Here is a 16496-nt window from a genome sequence, read left to right as displayed (position 1 = left end):
TGCTTCCCAGCATTGCGTTAGAGACGTGTTAGCTGTTTCTTGGAGTTGACACAGCGTTTTTTATCGGTTGGATTGCTTTACCTTCATTAGAGTCGGGGCAAAACTCAAACCCAAGCGAGAATTTTCCCTCACGTTGCATTGGCCTTAAATAAGCCTGATGAGGCCGCAGTGATATAGGCCTCACTTAAACTAATGTAGGCCTGCAGCTAAAGATGTGCTTGTAAATTGATCTCATTGCCCATATTTGCTGAGTGTAAAAGCCTTTTTATTGTTCTGTAGCATCAATTAGTGCATGTGATTAAATCAGACAGACAGATGAAGCTGATAGGAAGTCTGTGCATCCAAAGGAAAATGAAGTTTCTTCTGCAGAGCACACACCTGATGTCAGCCGACACTTAAATTAAGCATGTGTTTAACGTTTCTTTTTTATTTTTTTATTTAGTATTTTTGGTATTATTCTATTTAAACTGATTTGATGAAACATAGCTAAAATTAAATAACTAAATTAATTGAAATAAAAAATATACATACAAATGTATTATTTTGCTTCAAATCACTTTTTTATGTATACATCCCTTTCCCAAAGTGTCATTTAGTTAAATCCAATCAATGTCATTCATTAGTTTGAAGATGTAACTGAATCTAGTTTATATATCACTGTATTGTATAATCAAATTGGTTAATTATTAACAGATATCTCACTTCTGCAGTGCTCTGATTGGCGATGTTGATGGTCTGAATGGACTTAATTACCAGGTGCTTGTTTTAGCAAAACATATTTTAAACTATTTCAGTAAGTTGTGATAATGTAGGGCATTCATTTACCTTTATAAACAGAGCTATTTTGTTTTTCCTCTCAAAGGAAAGTGAATCAGACAGTGATGATGATGTCTGTGTGACCATTGGTGACATTAAAACAGGCGGATCTCAAGGCTCGTGAGTAATCCTGTTTTGACTATTTTAGTTATATATGTCACTGTGTCAAGTCTTTTCATGTCATATAGAGATTCCGATGACATCCTTAAGTATTCTGGGTTTAATAAATTGCTGTAATGATACTTAAAGGAGAAGTCCACTTCCAAAACAAAGATTCACATATAATGTACTCACCCCCTTGTCATCCAAGATGTTCATGTCTTTCTTTATTCAGTCGAAAAGAAATGATCTTTTTTGAGGAAAACATTTTAGCATTTTTCTCCATATAATGGACTTATATGGTGCCCCGATTTTGAACTTCCAAAATGCAGTTTAAATGCAGCTTCAAACGATCCCAAATGCGGTTGTAAACAATCCCAGTCGAGAAAGAAGGCTCTTATCTTGCGAAACGATTGGTTATTTTCATTAAAATAATACAATTTATATACTTTTTAATGTCAAATGCTCGTCTTGTCTTACTTTGCCTGGACTGTTTTTTTTTTCCAGGTTATGACAGTGAGGGTATGTCGAAAAACTCCCATCTCTCCCTCAACTTCAAAATCGTCCAATATCGCTGTTTTACCTTTTTTGTTAAGAGTGTTTGATTTTCTTTGCATGTTCACTTTGCAAAGACTGTGTCGGTACTTCTGCCACGATGTAGGATGATTTTAATATGATTTTTGACAATTGGAGTTTTTCGACATACCCTAACTGTCTTGAGCCACAATACACAGAGTTCATGGAGGCAAGATGATAGATAAGACCCTTCTTCCTCAGCTGGTGTCGTTTATTACCATATTTGGGACCGTTTGAAGCCGCATTTAAACTGCATTTTGGAAGTTCAAAATCGGGGCACCATACAAGTCCATTATATGGAGAAAAATGCTGGAATGTTTTCCTCAAAAAACATAATTTCTTTAAGAATGAAGAAAGAAAGACATGAACATCTTGGATGACAAGGGGGTGAGTACATTATATGTGAATCTTTGTTTTGGAAGTGGACTTCTCCTTTAATGGTCTGTTTGTGGTTTACTCTATAGGTCATTTGGTTCCAGTTCCATCAGTCTGAACATAAAGACCTCTGTATCAGGTAATAATGCTACAGTATTCAGTTTATTGTAGTACAATATTAGCTTTTGTGCAGTCCTATTATTGTGTTATTTATTTATACTTAAAATTATGATGCTCATTTGGACCTTTTTTGCCTGGGAAAAATGGCACGTATGGTCACCCTGCAGAATATTTATAATGAAATGCATATTCTATATCTTACATTTCTTAAATTACCACCATGCATTCCTGAAGAAAGCTTAAATTTAAGCCTGACTGAACTCTGCTGCCGAGAATCCCTTTAGGACCTTTCTCCGAGTTTGGTTTGATCTGTGTGTGGGAATCCAGCCTCTAAAGTCTTATCTTCTGTGAGTCAGGCTCCAAGTCCAGAGGGCTGGATCTGGATGCTGAAGGCAATGTCCTGCAGGTGGATGTGGAGTCCTTTGAGGAGAAGCCATGGAGGAAGCCAGGTGCAGTTGATTGCGTTAAGATGTGTGAAGTGTGTGTTAGTCTACCTCAGATTAAAATGTACCTCTAGTAAACACTCTTAACAGTGTGTGTTGTGGATAAACGCAGGTGCGGATCTATCTGACTACTTTAACTATGGTTTTAATGAGGACACCTGGAAGGCATACTGTGATAAACAGAGACGACTACGCATGAGCCTGGAGATTCTGAGCCTGGGGTCATCAAACAAAATAATGGTACATTTAGCATAACTAAGTATGCCCTTACTTCTATCATGATGGTTCATACTAAGATGTTGATAATGAGCTGTGTCAAGCCATTTACTGCGGTTTTAGACTTGTTACATCTGTTCCAAAATCCAGTGAGCAACCTAGCTGCCTACATAGATAGCTTCCTTTTTAGGGAGCTTCCTAACTTTCGTGAAACCTCATAACCCTTACAAAAATGAACCTTGGTTTTATTATAGTACAAGTGTAGTAACCGTGTTTTTTGCCATATTGATTTCCATTTGTATAACCACATTTTTTACTATAAATACCATGGTTAAACTATAGTTAGTGTAGCAAAACCGTGATTGATTTGTGGTTATCATAGGTTTTTTGGTTTTATTTGTAGTAAAAATTTTTCTGAGGGAAGTGACTGATTTGGAACACTAAATATTTTCCCACTCATAATTAGGGGTTCAAGCACATAGCGCTGAAACCCTATGATAATTGCTAGAATGGTGAAGGATCAGCAATTGTGCAGACCAAACCGTAAGTCCTAGAGACTTGAAACTTGGAGGGATGGTAGTACTCACTCTGCCTACAATGTCACCAGTGCTCAGACCAATCGGCCTGACGTGGGCGCTACAGCAATCAAAAGTACAAAATCGCTCATCACTCCTAAACTGTCAGTTGTAGACTCAAGTGTCTTATGTTGTTGGAATCCTTGGCTCACGCCAGACAAAACAAAAATGCGAAAGTTTCAGATGTTTTGGATTTTGGTTAAACGTACTTTTGCAAACTAGTCCTAGGTTTTCTGCCAGATCAGAACCAAACCAGTGTAGAAAGATTCTCTGGAGAGTAAATATCAATAATTTTCCAAAAAAAGTTGAACTTTTGACTCATCATCGCGAAGAGAGGCCAAAACGTTTGAAAGGGACAGGGACACTTTTAGTAAAGTGCCTATAACTCCTGAACAGAATAAGATATCTTCACCAAACTCGGGAAACCTATGTAAGAGCTCAATCTGAGGTCAAGTGTCTATAAGTACATTTGTGTATCTCAGAAAAACATGGCTGCCATTGGCTGACAATGTTTGTGCACCTATTAAATAAGGTTAACAGAGGGCGATTGAAACGAAACACGGTGGGCCTGTTTGACTCACAGCCCCAGAAGTCTGTGAAAAATTTGAAAGACATCAGCCACTGGGGGACGATATCATTTTTCAAGGACGTAAACGATTGTACATTGCACGTTTTTTTGCACATGCACACTGTGTTCGTATCATATGATAAGAACTCCTCATTCTGGACAACTTTAATTCTAGAACCACTGCTGTCAATGGAATAATTTGTTAAATGATTGAGGAGATGTAAAAAACCTACTTTTGCTAACTAGTCATAGGTTTTATGCTCAGTCTGGAAAAAACACTGCAGTACAATTTCGTGGACTCTCTAGGTCAATAATTATCAAAAAAAAAAGTTGAAATTTACCATTTGGGAAGCTATAATGGGGTCGTTTAGAAAAGGGGCCTGTCCAAATGAACCAAAATTCTATAAAGCCTAAAGGAAAACTCAAAACTTCATAAAATCTGGTGTGCACATGTGACAGGTGGTTCTAAACAAATATGCAAAGTTTTAAGGAGATTGGACCACAGCTGGCACTATAACAATCAGGAACGTTAAAAGGCAACATATTTCTATATTAAATCGCCTGGATTTGCCAAAAATGCTTTTTTAAATCATTGATTTAGGTCAGGGATAGGCAGCGTCAGCCCTGGAGTGCCGATGTCCTGCAGAGTTTAACTCCAACCCTGAAAAAAAATCTCACCTGCCTGTAGCGCTAGCAGTTCTGAAGATCTTGATTAGCTTGTTCAGGTGTGTTTGATTAGGGTTGGAGCTGAACTCTGCAGGACGGCAGCACTTCAAGACTGATGTTGCCTATTCCTAATTTAGGTGGTTGCAGGCTTGCTAAATCACGTCTTTTTAATATGTGCTTAAATGCCTTAAACGGTTGAAGCCCGGTAATCGCTGCTTGCAGCTATATTTACAAGTTTGTGGTGTTGTTCATGAGCTTGTAAATATAATCTTTTTGACATGACTTGAATGCACCATGGACATTGTTTCCAATTAGGGCTGGCAAACGATTAATCACAATTAATCGCATACAAAATAACAGTTTGAGTTTGCCTAATATATGTGTGTGCATTCTGTGTAATTATTATGTATAAGTAAATACACACAAATTAATGTATATATTTAAGAGAAATCTGTTATTTATATACAAAATATTTTTATTTATATATAATATAAATTCTATTAAAATTATAATAAATACATATACTTGTAAATATTTATTAAATATATACATGAATGTGCTTGTATTTATATATACATAATAATTACACACAGTACACACACGTATATTAGGCAAACTCAAACTTTTATTCTGTATGCGATTAATCACGATTAATCGTTTGCCAGCCCTATTTCCGACAGTTTGACATTAGCATGTTGCTAAGCTAATGGCACAATTATCAGCTCTTATAAACATTGGACAAAATGTAATGTTATGTTTTACTTTATCATAGTTTACATTATTTTATTTTGTGAACATTTCTTTTGCAGTGCGTTCTGGGACTGTTTTTGCCACATGTGAAACTTCCTTAGAATTTGGCTAAAACAACATATCTTAGGAGGAGGCAACTTACTGGATTCATACCTTTTGGAACACCTTTACTTTGGAAATGCCTATAGCAGCTTAAAATGCTGCTTGTGCAGGCGGCTCATGGGGTTTTGGAACAACTGTGTATGTGGAATGAGTGTGTATACATATAAATGTGAGCTGTCTTTTTCTCTGTCTTCAGGTTCATCAGAGTTCTAGTAGTGATCTGTCAGAGCCCCCATCCAGGTACATCAACCCTTTATCATATATATCAATATGAACCAATCAAACTAACCAACCCATACCTGTACACACACATTTTACTTCTTGTAACAACATAAGGGCGAGTATATCGTAATAGAATTTTCATTTTTTGTAAATCATCTGTTTAAAAAACTGAAAATAGTCAACATTTTCATTTAAAGTGTCTTTGGCTTGAATCCTAAAACCATTTAAAAGCAATTTCAGAGTCTTTTAAAGTGTTTTTCTAGTAGAGTGAGTGCAACTCAAACTTAAACTCAGTCCATGCACTGTTGCCTATTTTAGGCTATAATTGGCCGACTGTAAGCAGTCATTTAAATTGATTAAATTGATCTTAAAAGGTGTACCAATGTGTTATCAGAGAAGGCCAGTCAGCCTTTACATACAGTGTGCATTGAGTTAAATAAACTGTATCAAGAATTTGTAATGAAGAGGCAGTAGAAAGGCTATACTTGATGTGATTTCTGTTGCTGTTTTCTATAGTTTTGTTCTTGGATCTTGTGTAGTTGAATTGTTTGGCGTAAGTGCACTCTTAATGGCCGCTTATTTACTCTGCGTGCCAGCCATGTTCTCAGTAACGGCATCATTATGTGATAATGGCTTTCTGCTGTTGTCCCAAATGCTCCATACTCATATTATCATCCCTGTTTACGCCAGTTTTCATTTTTTTCATTTTTTTCCTCTTGATTTCTATCAGCTTTTATTTTCTGTTCTCCCCTGAAGAAAACATCCTGACTGTTGAAACCTCCTAATATTTCACTATTACTTCTCTATGAGACACAACACAAATACACACACGCACCATGGTTCAGTCCTGGTGGTCCAGACTGCCTTTGGTCCTGGGCAGGAGTTAGCGGGGGTGATTTTTAATCAGCCGTTCCTTGAACTTCTCCTCGATCAGTTGAAGGTTATGCCTCGCTCAGGGGGACGTGTATGAACCGGAGCATTCAAGGGTAAAGCAACAGTCCGGCTTTCATTATTACACATACACGCACAGACAGGATGTAGGAGTCAGTCACAGTACGCCCATTTAAACACAGAGCATGATGTGGCATTTTCAGAATCAAACGGGCCTTAACAGAGATTGTCATTCGATCTTGTTCAGCCCCATTAAAATGCAATGTTTTTGCACAAAAAAATAGTTAATGTGAGTTCATGTGCATATTCAGGTTCAGCTTGACTGCATGCTCCATGAATGGGACAGTCAGCATCGCAGAATCTATAAAAATTTTACTAAAATAAGAAGGATCATACAAAGTGCATGTTTTTTTTTGTTTTTTTTTACTGGCCTGAGTAAGATATTTCACGTAAAAGAGGTTTACATGTAGTCCACAAGAGAAAATAATAGTTGAATTTATAAAAATTACCCTGTTTAAAACTTGATTCTTAATACTGTGTTGTTACCTAAATGATCCACAGCTGTGTTTTTTGTGCTTTTTTAAAAAATTGATTTAGGTCAGGCAATGTTAGTTCTGGAGTGCCGATGTCCTGCAGAGTTTAGCTCCAGCCCTGAAAAAAAATCTCACCTGCCTGTAGCGCTAGTAATTCTGAAGATCTTGATTAGCTTGTTCAGGTGTTTTTGATTAGGGTTAGAGTATTGATTCTTAATACTGTGTTGTTACTTAAATGATCCACAGCTGTTTTTTTTGTTTTTTGTTTTTTGTTTGTTTGTTTTGTTTTTTGTGATAGTTGTTCATGAGTCCCTTGTTTGCCCTGAACAGTTAAACTGCTCACTGTTCTTCAGAAAAATCCTTCAGGTACCACAGATTATTTGGTTTTTCAGCATTTTTGTGTATTTGAACCCTTTCCGATAATCTTTTCACACTAAGGGACTCATATGCAACTATTACAGAAGGTTCAAATGCTCACTGATGCTTCAAAAAGAAAAACGATGCATTAAGACACTGGGGTGTAAACTTTTGAATGGAATAAGAATGTGTAAGGATGTGAAGGATTTTTTTTTCATTTAGTATTGCCCTACAGAAGCTACAGAACATGCTTACATGTTGCCCAGAAGACAAAATAAGTTAAATTTACCCTGGTCTTCAAATTCAAAAAGTTTTTTTTAATGCATCTTAATGCATCATTTTTTTCCTCCTGAAGCATCAGTGAGTGTTTGAATCTTCTGTAATAGCTGCATATGAGTCCCTCAGTTGTCCTCAGTGTGAAAAGATGGATCTTAAAATTATGCAGTTATTGCTGGAAAGGGTTCAAATACACAAAAATGCTGAAAAAACAAAGAATTTGTGGGACCTGAAGGTTTTTTTTTGTTGGAAGAACAGCAGGCAGTTTAACTGTTCAGGACAAACAGGGGACTTATGAACAACACAGCTGTGGATCATTCAGGTAACAACACAGTATTAAGAATCAAGTGTATGTAAACTTTTGAACGGGGTCATTTTTATAAATTCAACTATTATTTTCTCTTGTGGACTGTATGTAAGTCTTTTATGTGATATATCTTATTCAGGCCAGTACTAAAAAAAAAAACAAGCAAGGTGTATGTAAACTTTTGACTTCAACTGTACATAATTGAAGATAAACAAACAAAAAAAACAAACAGACAAAAATTGTATTGTGAGAGTTGTGCCTTCACTTCAACATAACACATGCCTTGTCGTGCTCTCAAAGGAAGGGAGAAGAAGATGAAGCTCCTGAGAATGTGCACTGAAGATTGAAGTGGAAGAAAACTGTGAAAATAGTTATTATTTTTGTTTGTTTTTTTGGCACACAAAAAGCATTCACGTCACTTTAGAAAATTACAGATGAACCACTAGAGCAACATGAACTGTTTCCATGATGGTTTTTACTGCCTTTCTGGGGTTTCTGTGTCAGTTACTTAGGCTATCAATGGAGGAACAGAAACCTCTTTGATTAAATTTAAAATATCTTCAATTCTGTTCCGAGGATGAATGAAAGTCTTAGGGGATTGTAACATAAAGGTAAGTAAGTTGTTGTTTTTTTTTTTTTTTTTTTTTAAAGGGCCTTTTTATGCCTTTTAATGAGACGGGATAGTGTAGGGAAATTGTTGGGTGAAGAGGGGGGTAGGAATTGGCAAAGGACCTCGAGACGGGAATCGAACTCGGGTCACCGTGAGCGCAGTTGCCCTGTATGTCGGCGCACTAACCACTAGGCTACAGAAGTAAGAAATTGATGACAGATTTTTCATTTTTGGGTGAACTATCTCTTTAAACTTAGGTTAGCAAACTGGATAGTTCACCCAAAAAATTCATCATATACTTACCCTCGTGTCGTTCCAAACGGGTCTGGCCTTTTTTCTTCTGTGGAACATAACAGAAGATTTTGTGAAATGCTTTTTTTTAGTCCATACAATTGCATTCAGTGGTACCCAAAACTGTTTAGTTGCCAGCATTCTCAAAATATCTTCCTTTGTGTGAGTAAATGACGACAGAATTTTTATTTTTGGGTGAACTATATTTTTAAATGAAGAAATCTGTGTAAAATGTTTACTGCATGACATACATTGAGATTAAAAATACAGAGAACATGCAATGAGAGCAGACTGCAAAGCCTGGGCTGTGGTGTAAATTTTTTATGCGTCCTTTTTTATAAAATCATGAGAGGGTAGCACTTAAATCCACTGTCATGTCTGCTGAAAGTAGGTGAAACACCAGAAGTGTGTCAGTTCCAGCCTTTTACATTTGTATGTGTTTTTCCAATAAGACAATAAGAGAGACTTCGGCAGACAAGCTGGCCGTGTTACTTAGACTCTTGGATGCTTACTTTCCTGCAGCATGCATAATGTTTAATGCAGTATTAATGCACTCTGTTCTGTCTGATGAATTTTTAGTGACTGAAATAGGTTATTGCCTAGTTCATTTGTGCATTACTGAGAGTATTTGTAGCCTTGTTTCAGGGGACTTGAAGATTTATGAATGGTGATGACTACCACACATTCGCGCAAGTGTGTAACTGCTGTGTGTACATGAGCTAAAAATATTGTCGAGCACATCAGAGGAGATTTCCCAGATCAGCAGGAAAATAGCATTGACTGAGATCGCATGTGATTGTGTGTGTGCCAAGTGTCCTGTAGCGCAAAAAAAGAACCAGGATCTTTTGTGTTCACTAAATGGCTTGCAGTGTGCAGCGCACACTTCACACATATGGACTCAACATAGTGATTTATGTGTGTGGGTGTGAATGCAGGAAGTCAAGTGGTTCGATCAATGTTATCGGAGGACAAGCAGGGACCATCAGTCGAGTGGAAGGCAGAAGACGTCACAGCGCTGATGAAAATAACATCCAGGTGTGTTTTTGCGTGCTTGATGGACACAAAGAGTCGATCGCTATAAATAGTAGAGTACTGATCTCATACATCTGTGTGATTTCAGGTCGTGTCGGAGCAGTCCTCGGATGCAGAGCTATCGTCCCCAAAGCTGTTGCCCTTCTTTCCTCCCAATATCCCACCTCCGCCTTTCCCTCCTCCCTCCATCAGCACCACACCACCCCTCATACCACCACCACCCGGTAAGTGAGCTCCATGCTGTACACTCATGCACACTCACTTGTGTCAGCAAAAATGGTACGGGCCTATGCTTTGTAGTGACGTAGTAGCATGTGAATGTTACGACATTGCAGGTTTTCTTTAGCTTGTCCTTGAGCAAAACTATGACTTTTAATAGTTCCAAAATCAAAAAGAACACATCTGACAGTGACACAGTGCAGCATATTAACCAGCTTATTAAATGTAAATCAGATTAGTCTCATAACCAGCGGGTCAATCTTCATAATACTATTAATAAGATTAGATTAAATGTTTCAGAATTAATTTGCTTAATAAATGTAAGAATTTTCTGTCCAAAAGAGTCGGTGAAAAAGAAAATCTAAAGAAATTTAATACTTTTATTTAGCAAGGATGCATTAAATTGATCAAAAGTGTCAATTTACAGTTACAAAAAGACATTTGTAATGTTATAAATTATTTATATTTCAAATAAATGCGGTTCTTTTGAAACCGTTTTTAGTGTTGATAAATGCTTTTATGCATTAAATCACCATGATCTGAAGAATTCAAGAAATTCAGCTTTGCTATCACACAAATAAATTACATTTTAAAATATATTAAAATAGAAAACAGTTATTTTAAGTTGTAATAATATTTCACAATATTACTGTTTTTACTGTGTTTTTGAATAAATAAATCCAGCCGTGGTGAGCATAAGAGACTTATTTTGATCTGTGTTGCTGGAGCTTTTTTGACCTAAAACCAGCATTCATTTAAACGGTCCAAGAGAGGTCAAAGGTCATGTTGATATGTTTTCATTGCACTGCATTGTACACATGGCCAACCTTAGGGAATTTCTGGTTGCCATGACTTTATCCAGGATGTGATTCATTCACATTCACGTTGAGCAACCTGCTATCTTCTCCTGGACTGAAGAGATCCTAAATATTCCAAACACACATCTTTTCGGTCTACTTAAAACATAAAATGTATTTTTTGCCAGGTATGGTATAGCAAACAGAACTGAATGTATATCTTTTGCTGAATTAAGTAGATTGTTAAAGGGATAGTTCACCCAAAAATGAAAATTCTGTCATTAATTATTCACCCTCATGTCGTTTTCTTCAAAACACAAATTAAGATATTTTTGATGAAATCCGAGAGCTTCATGACCCTTCATAGACAGCAACTGCTCTCCTGAATGTGTGATGGAGCCTGCCATGGAATAATTGGTTGGATAAAGTCGTTATTTTTGTTTCCTTTGCATACAAAACGTGTTCTAGTAGCTTCTTTACATTACGGTTGAACCACTGATGTCACATGGACTATTTTAACTAAGTCCTTTCTACCTTTCTCGGCCATGAACGTGGTAGTTGCATTGCTGTCCATGCAGGGTCAGAAACGGTAATTGACAATTTTTTTTGTCAATTTTCATCAACAACATTCTTTGATCTGACAATGATGACAACGAAACAGAAACTTGTTTTGAATGACAAAAAGTATAATGAAAATCTGTTGACATTTTCGTCAACAAATAAAAATGAGACAAAAATGTTAGGGAGGGAATGCATATGAACTGTATCATAGCCTATTGATCTATATGGCGGGACATAAGCTAGCATACATTTGTTGCACATCTCATAAAACATAAAAAATGTCAATATCTGGGAGTAAGAAGAGCAGACATATGGATAAATTTGACGACGCAAAAGAGAACTCAATTTGGTTCGATTTTCTAAACGCAGACACCGAAGCAGCGCCTCTCACACAGCACACAAGTACTCTTTCACGTCTCATGAACGGAGAAATACACACAAAATTATGTTGAATTGTCAGTTTTGGCGAGTATTCATGTAAACAAACTCAGTTACGTCTTGGGTGAACGTATATCGGACGTGTATCAGTACATTGCATCTGTGCATTGGGTTTTAAAGGGACAGCAGAATTATTTAGTTGCTATTGTCTGTGGCATTGATGTTAATCAAGCAACAAAAGAAAGACAGAAAATCACGTACTGCTCTTGAATGAATCACTTTAGTAGCCCTAATACAAATAAATCTTAATTTATTTAAAAAAATAAATATGTCTGCTTGAAAGAATGAAGAATGGTAAACAAGTTGTTATATAACCATTGATATTTCATTGAAAAGAAGACCATGTTCTTGTTTCTTTATAAGAAGCAGTTTCAGTTAATTTTAACATAAAGACATGTTGCATGTCACAGCAGTTAAATCTGTGTCTATCATGATAAAACCTTAGTATTAAACCTATACAATTAGTTTGGTCATTTTAGAGAAATGCTTAATAAATGCATTACACTGTAACTAAACCCATTCAATTTTTTTTAGAAACAGTTCAGATGACTAAAATGTGACTAAAACTAAATGGCATTTTAGTGAAAAGACTATGACTAAGGCTCAATCAAAATTTGCTTTCAAAATTAACACTGATCAGAAAGCTCTCAGATTTCATCAAAAATATCTTACGCCTTACAGTTTGGAACGACATGAGGGTGAGTAGTTAATGACAGAATTTTCATTTTTGGGTGAGCAATCTTTTCAAATGTGTTTTCTGTGTTAAAATATTGCACACTAGGGCTGTGATTCAAAACGCATTGAAATGCCACATAATGCCCCAAAATAGTTTGTGCTTAAAGGAGACTTCCAGAACAAAAAATTGACAGATAATGTACTCACCCCTTGTCATCCAAGATGTTCATATCTTTCTTTCCTCAGTCGTAAAGAAATTATGTTTTTTAAAGAGAACATTTCAGGATTTTTTCCCATTTAGTGGACGTCTATGGTGCCCCAAGTTTGAACTTCCAAAATGTAGTTTAAATGCAGCTTCAAACGATCCTAAAGGCAGTTATTAATGATCCCAGCTGAGGAAGAAGGGTCTAATCTAGCGTAACAATCAGTTATTTTCATAAAAATAATACCATTTATATACTTTTTAATGTCAAACGCTCGTCTTGTCTCGCTCTGCCTCAACTGTTTTTTTCCAGTTCATGACAGTTATGGTATGTCGAAAAATTCCCATCTCATGTTCTCCCTCAACTTCGAAATTGTCCTATATCGTCGTTTTACCTTTTTGTTAAGGGTGTTTGATCTTCTTTGCATGTTCACTTTGCAAAGACTGTGTCAGAACTTCTGCAGTGATGTAGGATGATTTTGAAATGATTTTTGAAGGTGAGAGAGGAAATACGATTGGAGTTTTTTGACATAACTGTCTTGAGGCAGAGGATACACCAGAGTTCAGGGAGAGCAAGACAAGATGAGCATTTGAGATTAAAAAGTATTTAAATTGTATTTTTTTTAATGAAAATAACATTATCGTTGGGATCGTTTACAACCGCATTTGGGATCATTTGAAGCCGCATTTAAGCTGCATTTTGGATGTTCAAAATCGGGGCACCATAGCAGTCCATTATATGGCGAAAAATCCTGAGATGTTTCCCTCAAAAAACACAATTTCTTTACAGCTGAAGAAAGAAAGATATGAACATCTTGGATGACAAGGGGGTGAGTACATTATCTGTAAATTTTTGTTCTGGAAGTGGACTTCTCCTTTTAGGTTGAAGGTTAGAGTTCAGGTGCTAAACCAGATGAGCTGCAGAAGCTGTGCATGTTTCATTTGACAGTGACTAAATATTGAGCGTGCATGTGTCTCCGTAGGAGTCTGACAACATATGCGCTTGAGCTGGTACATCTGTATCCAGGTGTGTGTAATTCTCTCCAGGTTTTCTTCTGCAGCACAGGCCTGTTGGCTGTCAGTTCGCCTAACTTCCTGCTCAGATGCTGCTCCTCCACACTTTTGACAGGAAGTCTATAGTTGAGCTTTCTTAACTCTACTCCTCTTCTGCTTCAAAGCCCCATCAGAAATCGCCTTCTGCCAAATCCTGCCAACCCTCCTCCGGCCCACTCAGACCTCTCACTGACACACTCACCCCTCATCCCATTTTTCAGTACCCACTCATCCTTTTTAATACAGTCAAAATATCAAACTTCCTGGTCAGGCCCAGCCTTTGATGTTCAGCCTTTAATCCAGAACGGGCCGTTTTCGTTTTACGGTAGAAGCCCACCTCCCCATCTTTAAGTTATAGGCCTCTCTTTTTGACTCGCTCCCCCCTGCGGATATCGCTGTCCCGTTACGGCCACGCTGTTCCTTTTGTGTTGTTAATGTGCTGCGTGCGGCTAAAAATAGCTCAGAGCGGGAAGAAAGAAAAAGTGCCATGCCAGCAGAATCGTGGCACTAGAAATGTGCTGAATGACCCAGCTGTGCTGAAAGAGAGAGAGGGAAAAAAGATAGAGAGAGCCAGTTTTTAGTAGAGGAATGTTTTGATTAAATGGGGTTGTGGAGGAGTAAGAGCTTTGTTCATTCAAATCATAATTTTAATGACAGATTTGTAGGGAGAGGATTTGCATTTTTGTACTGATAGTCTAAATATTTTTGTACAAAAAATCCAGTGATCCACTTTGATTCTTTTAGAGGACATTAATGGTTGTAAACATTCATAAAGTACCTTTAAGCACCCTTTACACAATATATCTTTTCAATAAGGTAGCAGCCCGAAATAAAAGAAAGTATAACCTCAGCTAAAAGAAAATCAAGAAATATGAAAAACAAGGGAAAAAATGAAATAGAAATTTCATGATAATGTATGTCAGCTCTCTAACACTAAAATGTAAAAATTTGTTTAATTTATTCATTCATTCGTTCATTGTAGTTAATTTATATGGAATCACTATACAGTAAGGTTCTATTTATTAACATTATTGGTAATACAATAGCATAACATTAAGAATGCACAATACTTTTACAGAGTTTATTAATTTAGATTTGAACACTTCAGAGTGTATGTTGTCTGTATTTTGAACATGAATAAGCTATTATTGATTTTTTTTTAAAAAAGAAGTCTTGTGTTTTATTTATTAATCCAAAAATTGACGAATTCTGTGGCATTCTGTGCTATAGAGTAAATCTGTTTTTATGAATGTACTCTGCAATCCGTCCGCGTTTTTGCGGAGGAGAAATTGTAGACGCACGATCACATAGAGACAGAAATGACTTGCCGTCGTGTAAATAAGATAAATAACAAGACTATTTAGTTTGTTCAATAAAAGAACAAGGTATAGACCTGTTCTATAGGAAAGATAACCTTAAATGACTTATGTTGTGATCTGGCACTATAACTAAAGTTAAATAAAATTAACTTGACCTTCAAGGGGGGTGGGGGGTGCCGTTGGGGGTGCGGGCCGCCCCCTTAATATAATGGCAGGGGAAACGCTGCTTATTGTAAAATAGTACCATATATTTGACATTTTATTTTTATGTAGCCTCCTTTGGCCCTTTGCTCAAAATACACTGCATAGAAAAAAACAGTGTTTGGAGCATCTGTTAATATGCACTAGAAGCAGATCTGTGATCTTACTGAACTATTTTAGAGCTTGCAACAGATCTCTGACATAAATTAGCATAGCATCCACAGGCACACTGAAAGAAATACTAGTTTAGGGCATAGTTTACAAAGTACATACTTACTTAGAGGACTCTGAAGTTTCAAGGACAGCACAGATGATTTGCGAAGCTCTGTGTGAGTGGATGCATGCGTTGGAGGGGATACCGAAAGCCACATTTCTGCCTCGTTCTGTGTTAGCCATAGCTGCGTGACTTCTGTGTTCCTCAAATTACTGTTTTTCTTTAGCCTTTTTTCTTAGTCATTTTTGTTGCTGTTGAAAGCTGTCTTTTGGTGCTGGCTCCCATCAGGGTTCCATAGAAAAACAAAAGGGGGATGGTGCCCAGATGTGCACGCATGTTTGTGAGTCTGTGGCTGAGTGTGATCAAAGCAGTTAAGTGTGTCTCAGCCATGTGACGGAGAATGTGTTTTTGGGGTGCTGCGAAGGCCCATTTGTTTCACGTACGGGCGTCACGGTTAGCGGGGCAGTAAAAGTTGTAGGCCACTGCGTTTGTTGAATTCTGTCTGGATGTGTCATAAACAGTGTTGAGTAATTTGAAGTCATCTGGACACACGGACAAACATGCATTTTCTGTAATAAATGAAATCATATGAAGACTGCATGTGACTTAGGATTTATTTATTTATTTTTTCCATTTTCTTTGCTTACAGTTTTGATTTCACCATCATTATTCACATAACATCTGTTTATGCCTGCTGTTTCAGGTTTCCCATTACCTCCCGGGGCCCCTCCACCTATGATACCACCATTAGATAGGTAAGTGTTTATGTTCAACTGTTTTCTTTTCCCCTTACTAATTGATTATTAAAGAGCGGGTCATATGTGTTTTTTTTTTTAAGTGTTCTGATATTGTGTTGGTGTCCACTACAATAGGTTTAAATAAATATCTCTGAATATACATTTATACATAGTCGTTTGTCAATGATTTAGAAACGGTTTGTTTAAACCAGCTTTGAGTGTAATGTCTGTAAACCCCTCCCTTCCATAAGCCTG

At 36.9% G+C, this 16496-nt stretch overlaps 1 protein-coding gene across 3 annotated transcripts in view; it reads left to right on the top strand.

Annotated features, from left to right (window-relative positions):
• The window catches only part of fip1l1a (FIP1 like 1a (S. cerevisiae)), a 73109-nt gene that overhangs the window by 3491 nt on the left and 53122 nt on the right, over positions 1–16496 (top strand). For all 3 annotated transcript variants that reach the window (XM_051138585.1, XM_051138584.1, XM_051138586.1), the window contains 9 exons: positions 711–756; positions 863–936; positions 1956–2005; positions 2343–2435; positions 2542–2669; positions 5503–5546; positions 9729–9828; positions 9914–10049; positions 16208–16259. In XM_051138585.1, the coding sequence (XP_050994542.1) occupies positions 711–756; positions 863–936; positions 1956–2005; positions 2343–2435; positions 2542–2669; positions 5503–5546; positions 9729–9828; positions 9914–10049; positions 16208–16259 (723 nt within the window). The remainder of the gene's footprint in view (positions 1–710; positions 757–862; positions 937–1955; positions 2006–2342; positions 2436–2541; positions 2670–5502; positions 5547–9728; positions 9829–9913; positions 10050–16207; positions 16260–16496) is intronic.

Source organism: Labeo rohita, chromosome 20, assembly GCF_022985175.1.
Source record: "Labeo rohita strain BAU-BD-2019 chromosome 20, IGBB_LRoh.1.0, whole genome shotgun sequence".
NCBI classification, from domain to species: domain Eukaryota; kingdom Metazoa; phylum Chordata; class Actinopteri; order Cypriniformes; family Cyprinidae; genus Labeo; species Labeo rohita.
Note: the sequence above shows the minus strand (reverse complement) of the source record. Positions and strands in the feature narration are given on the sequence as shown.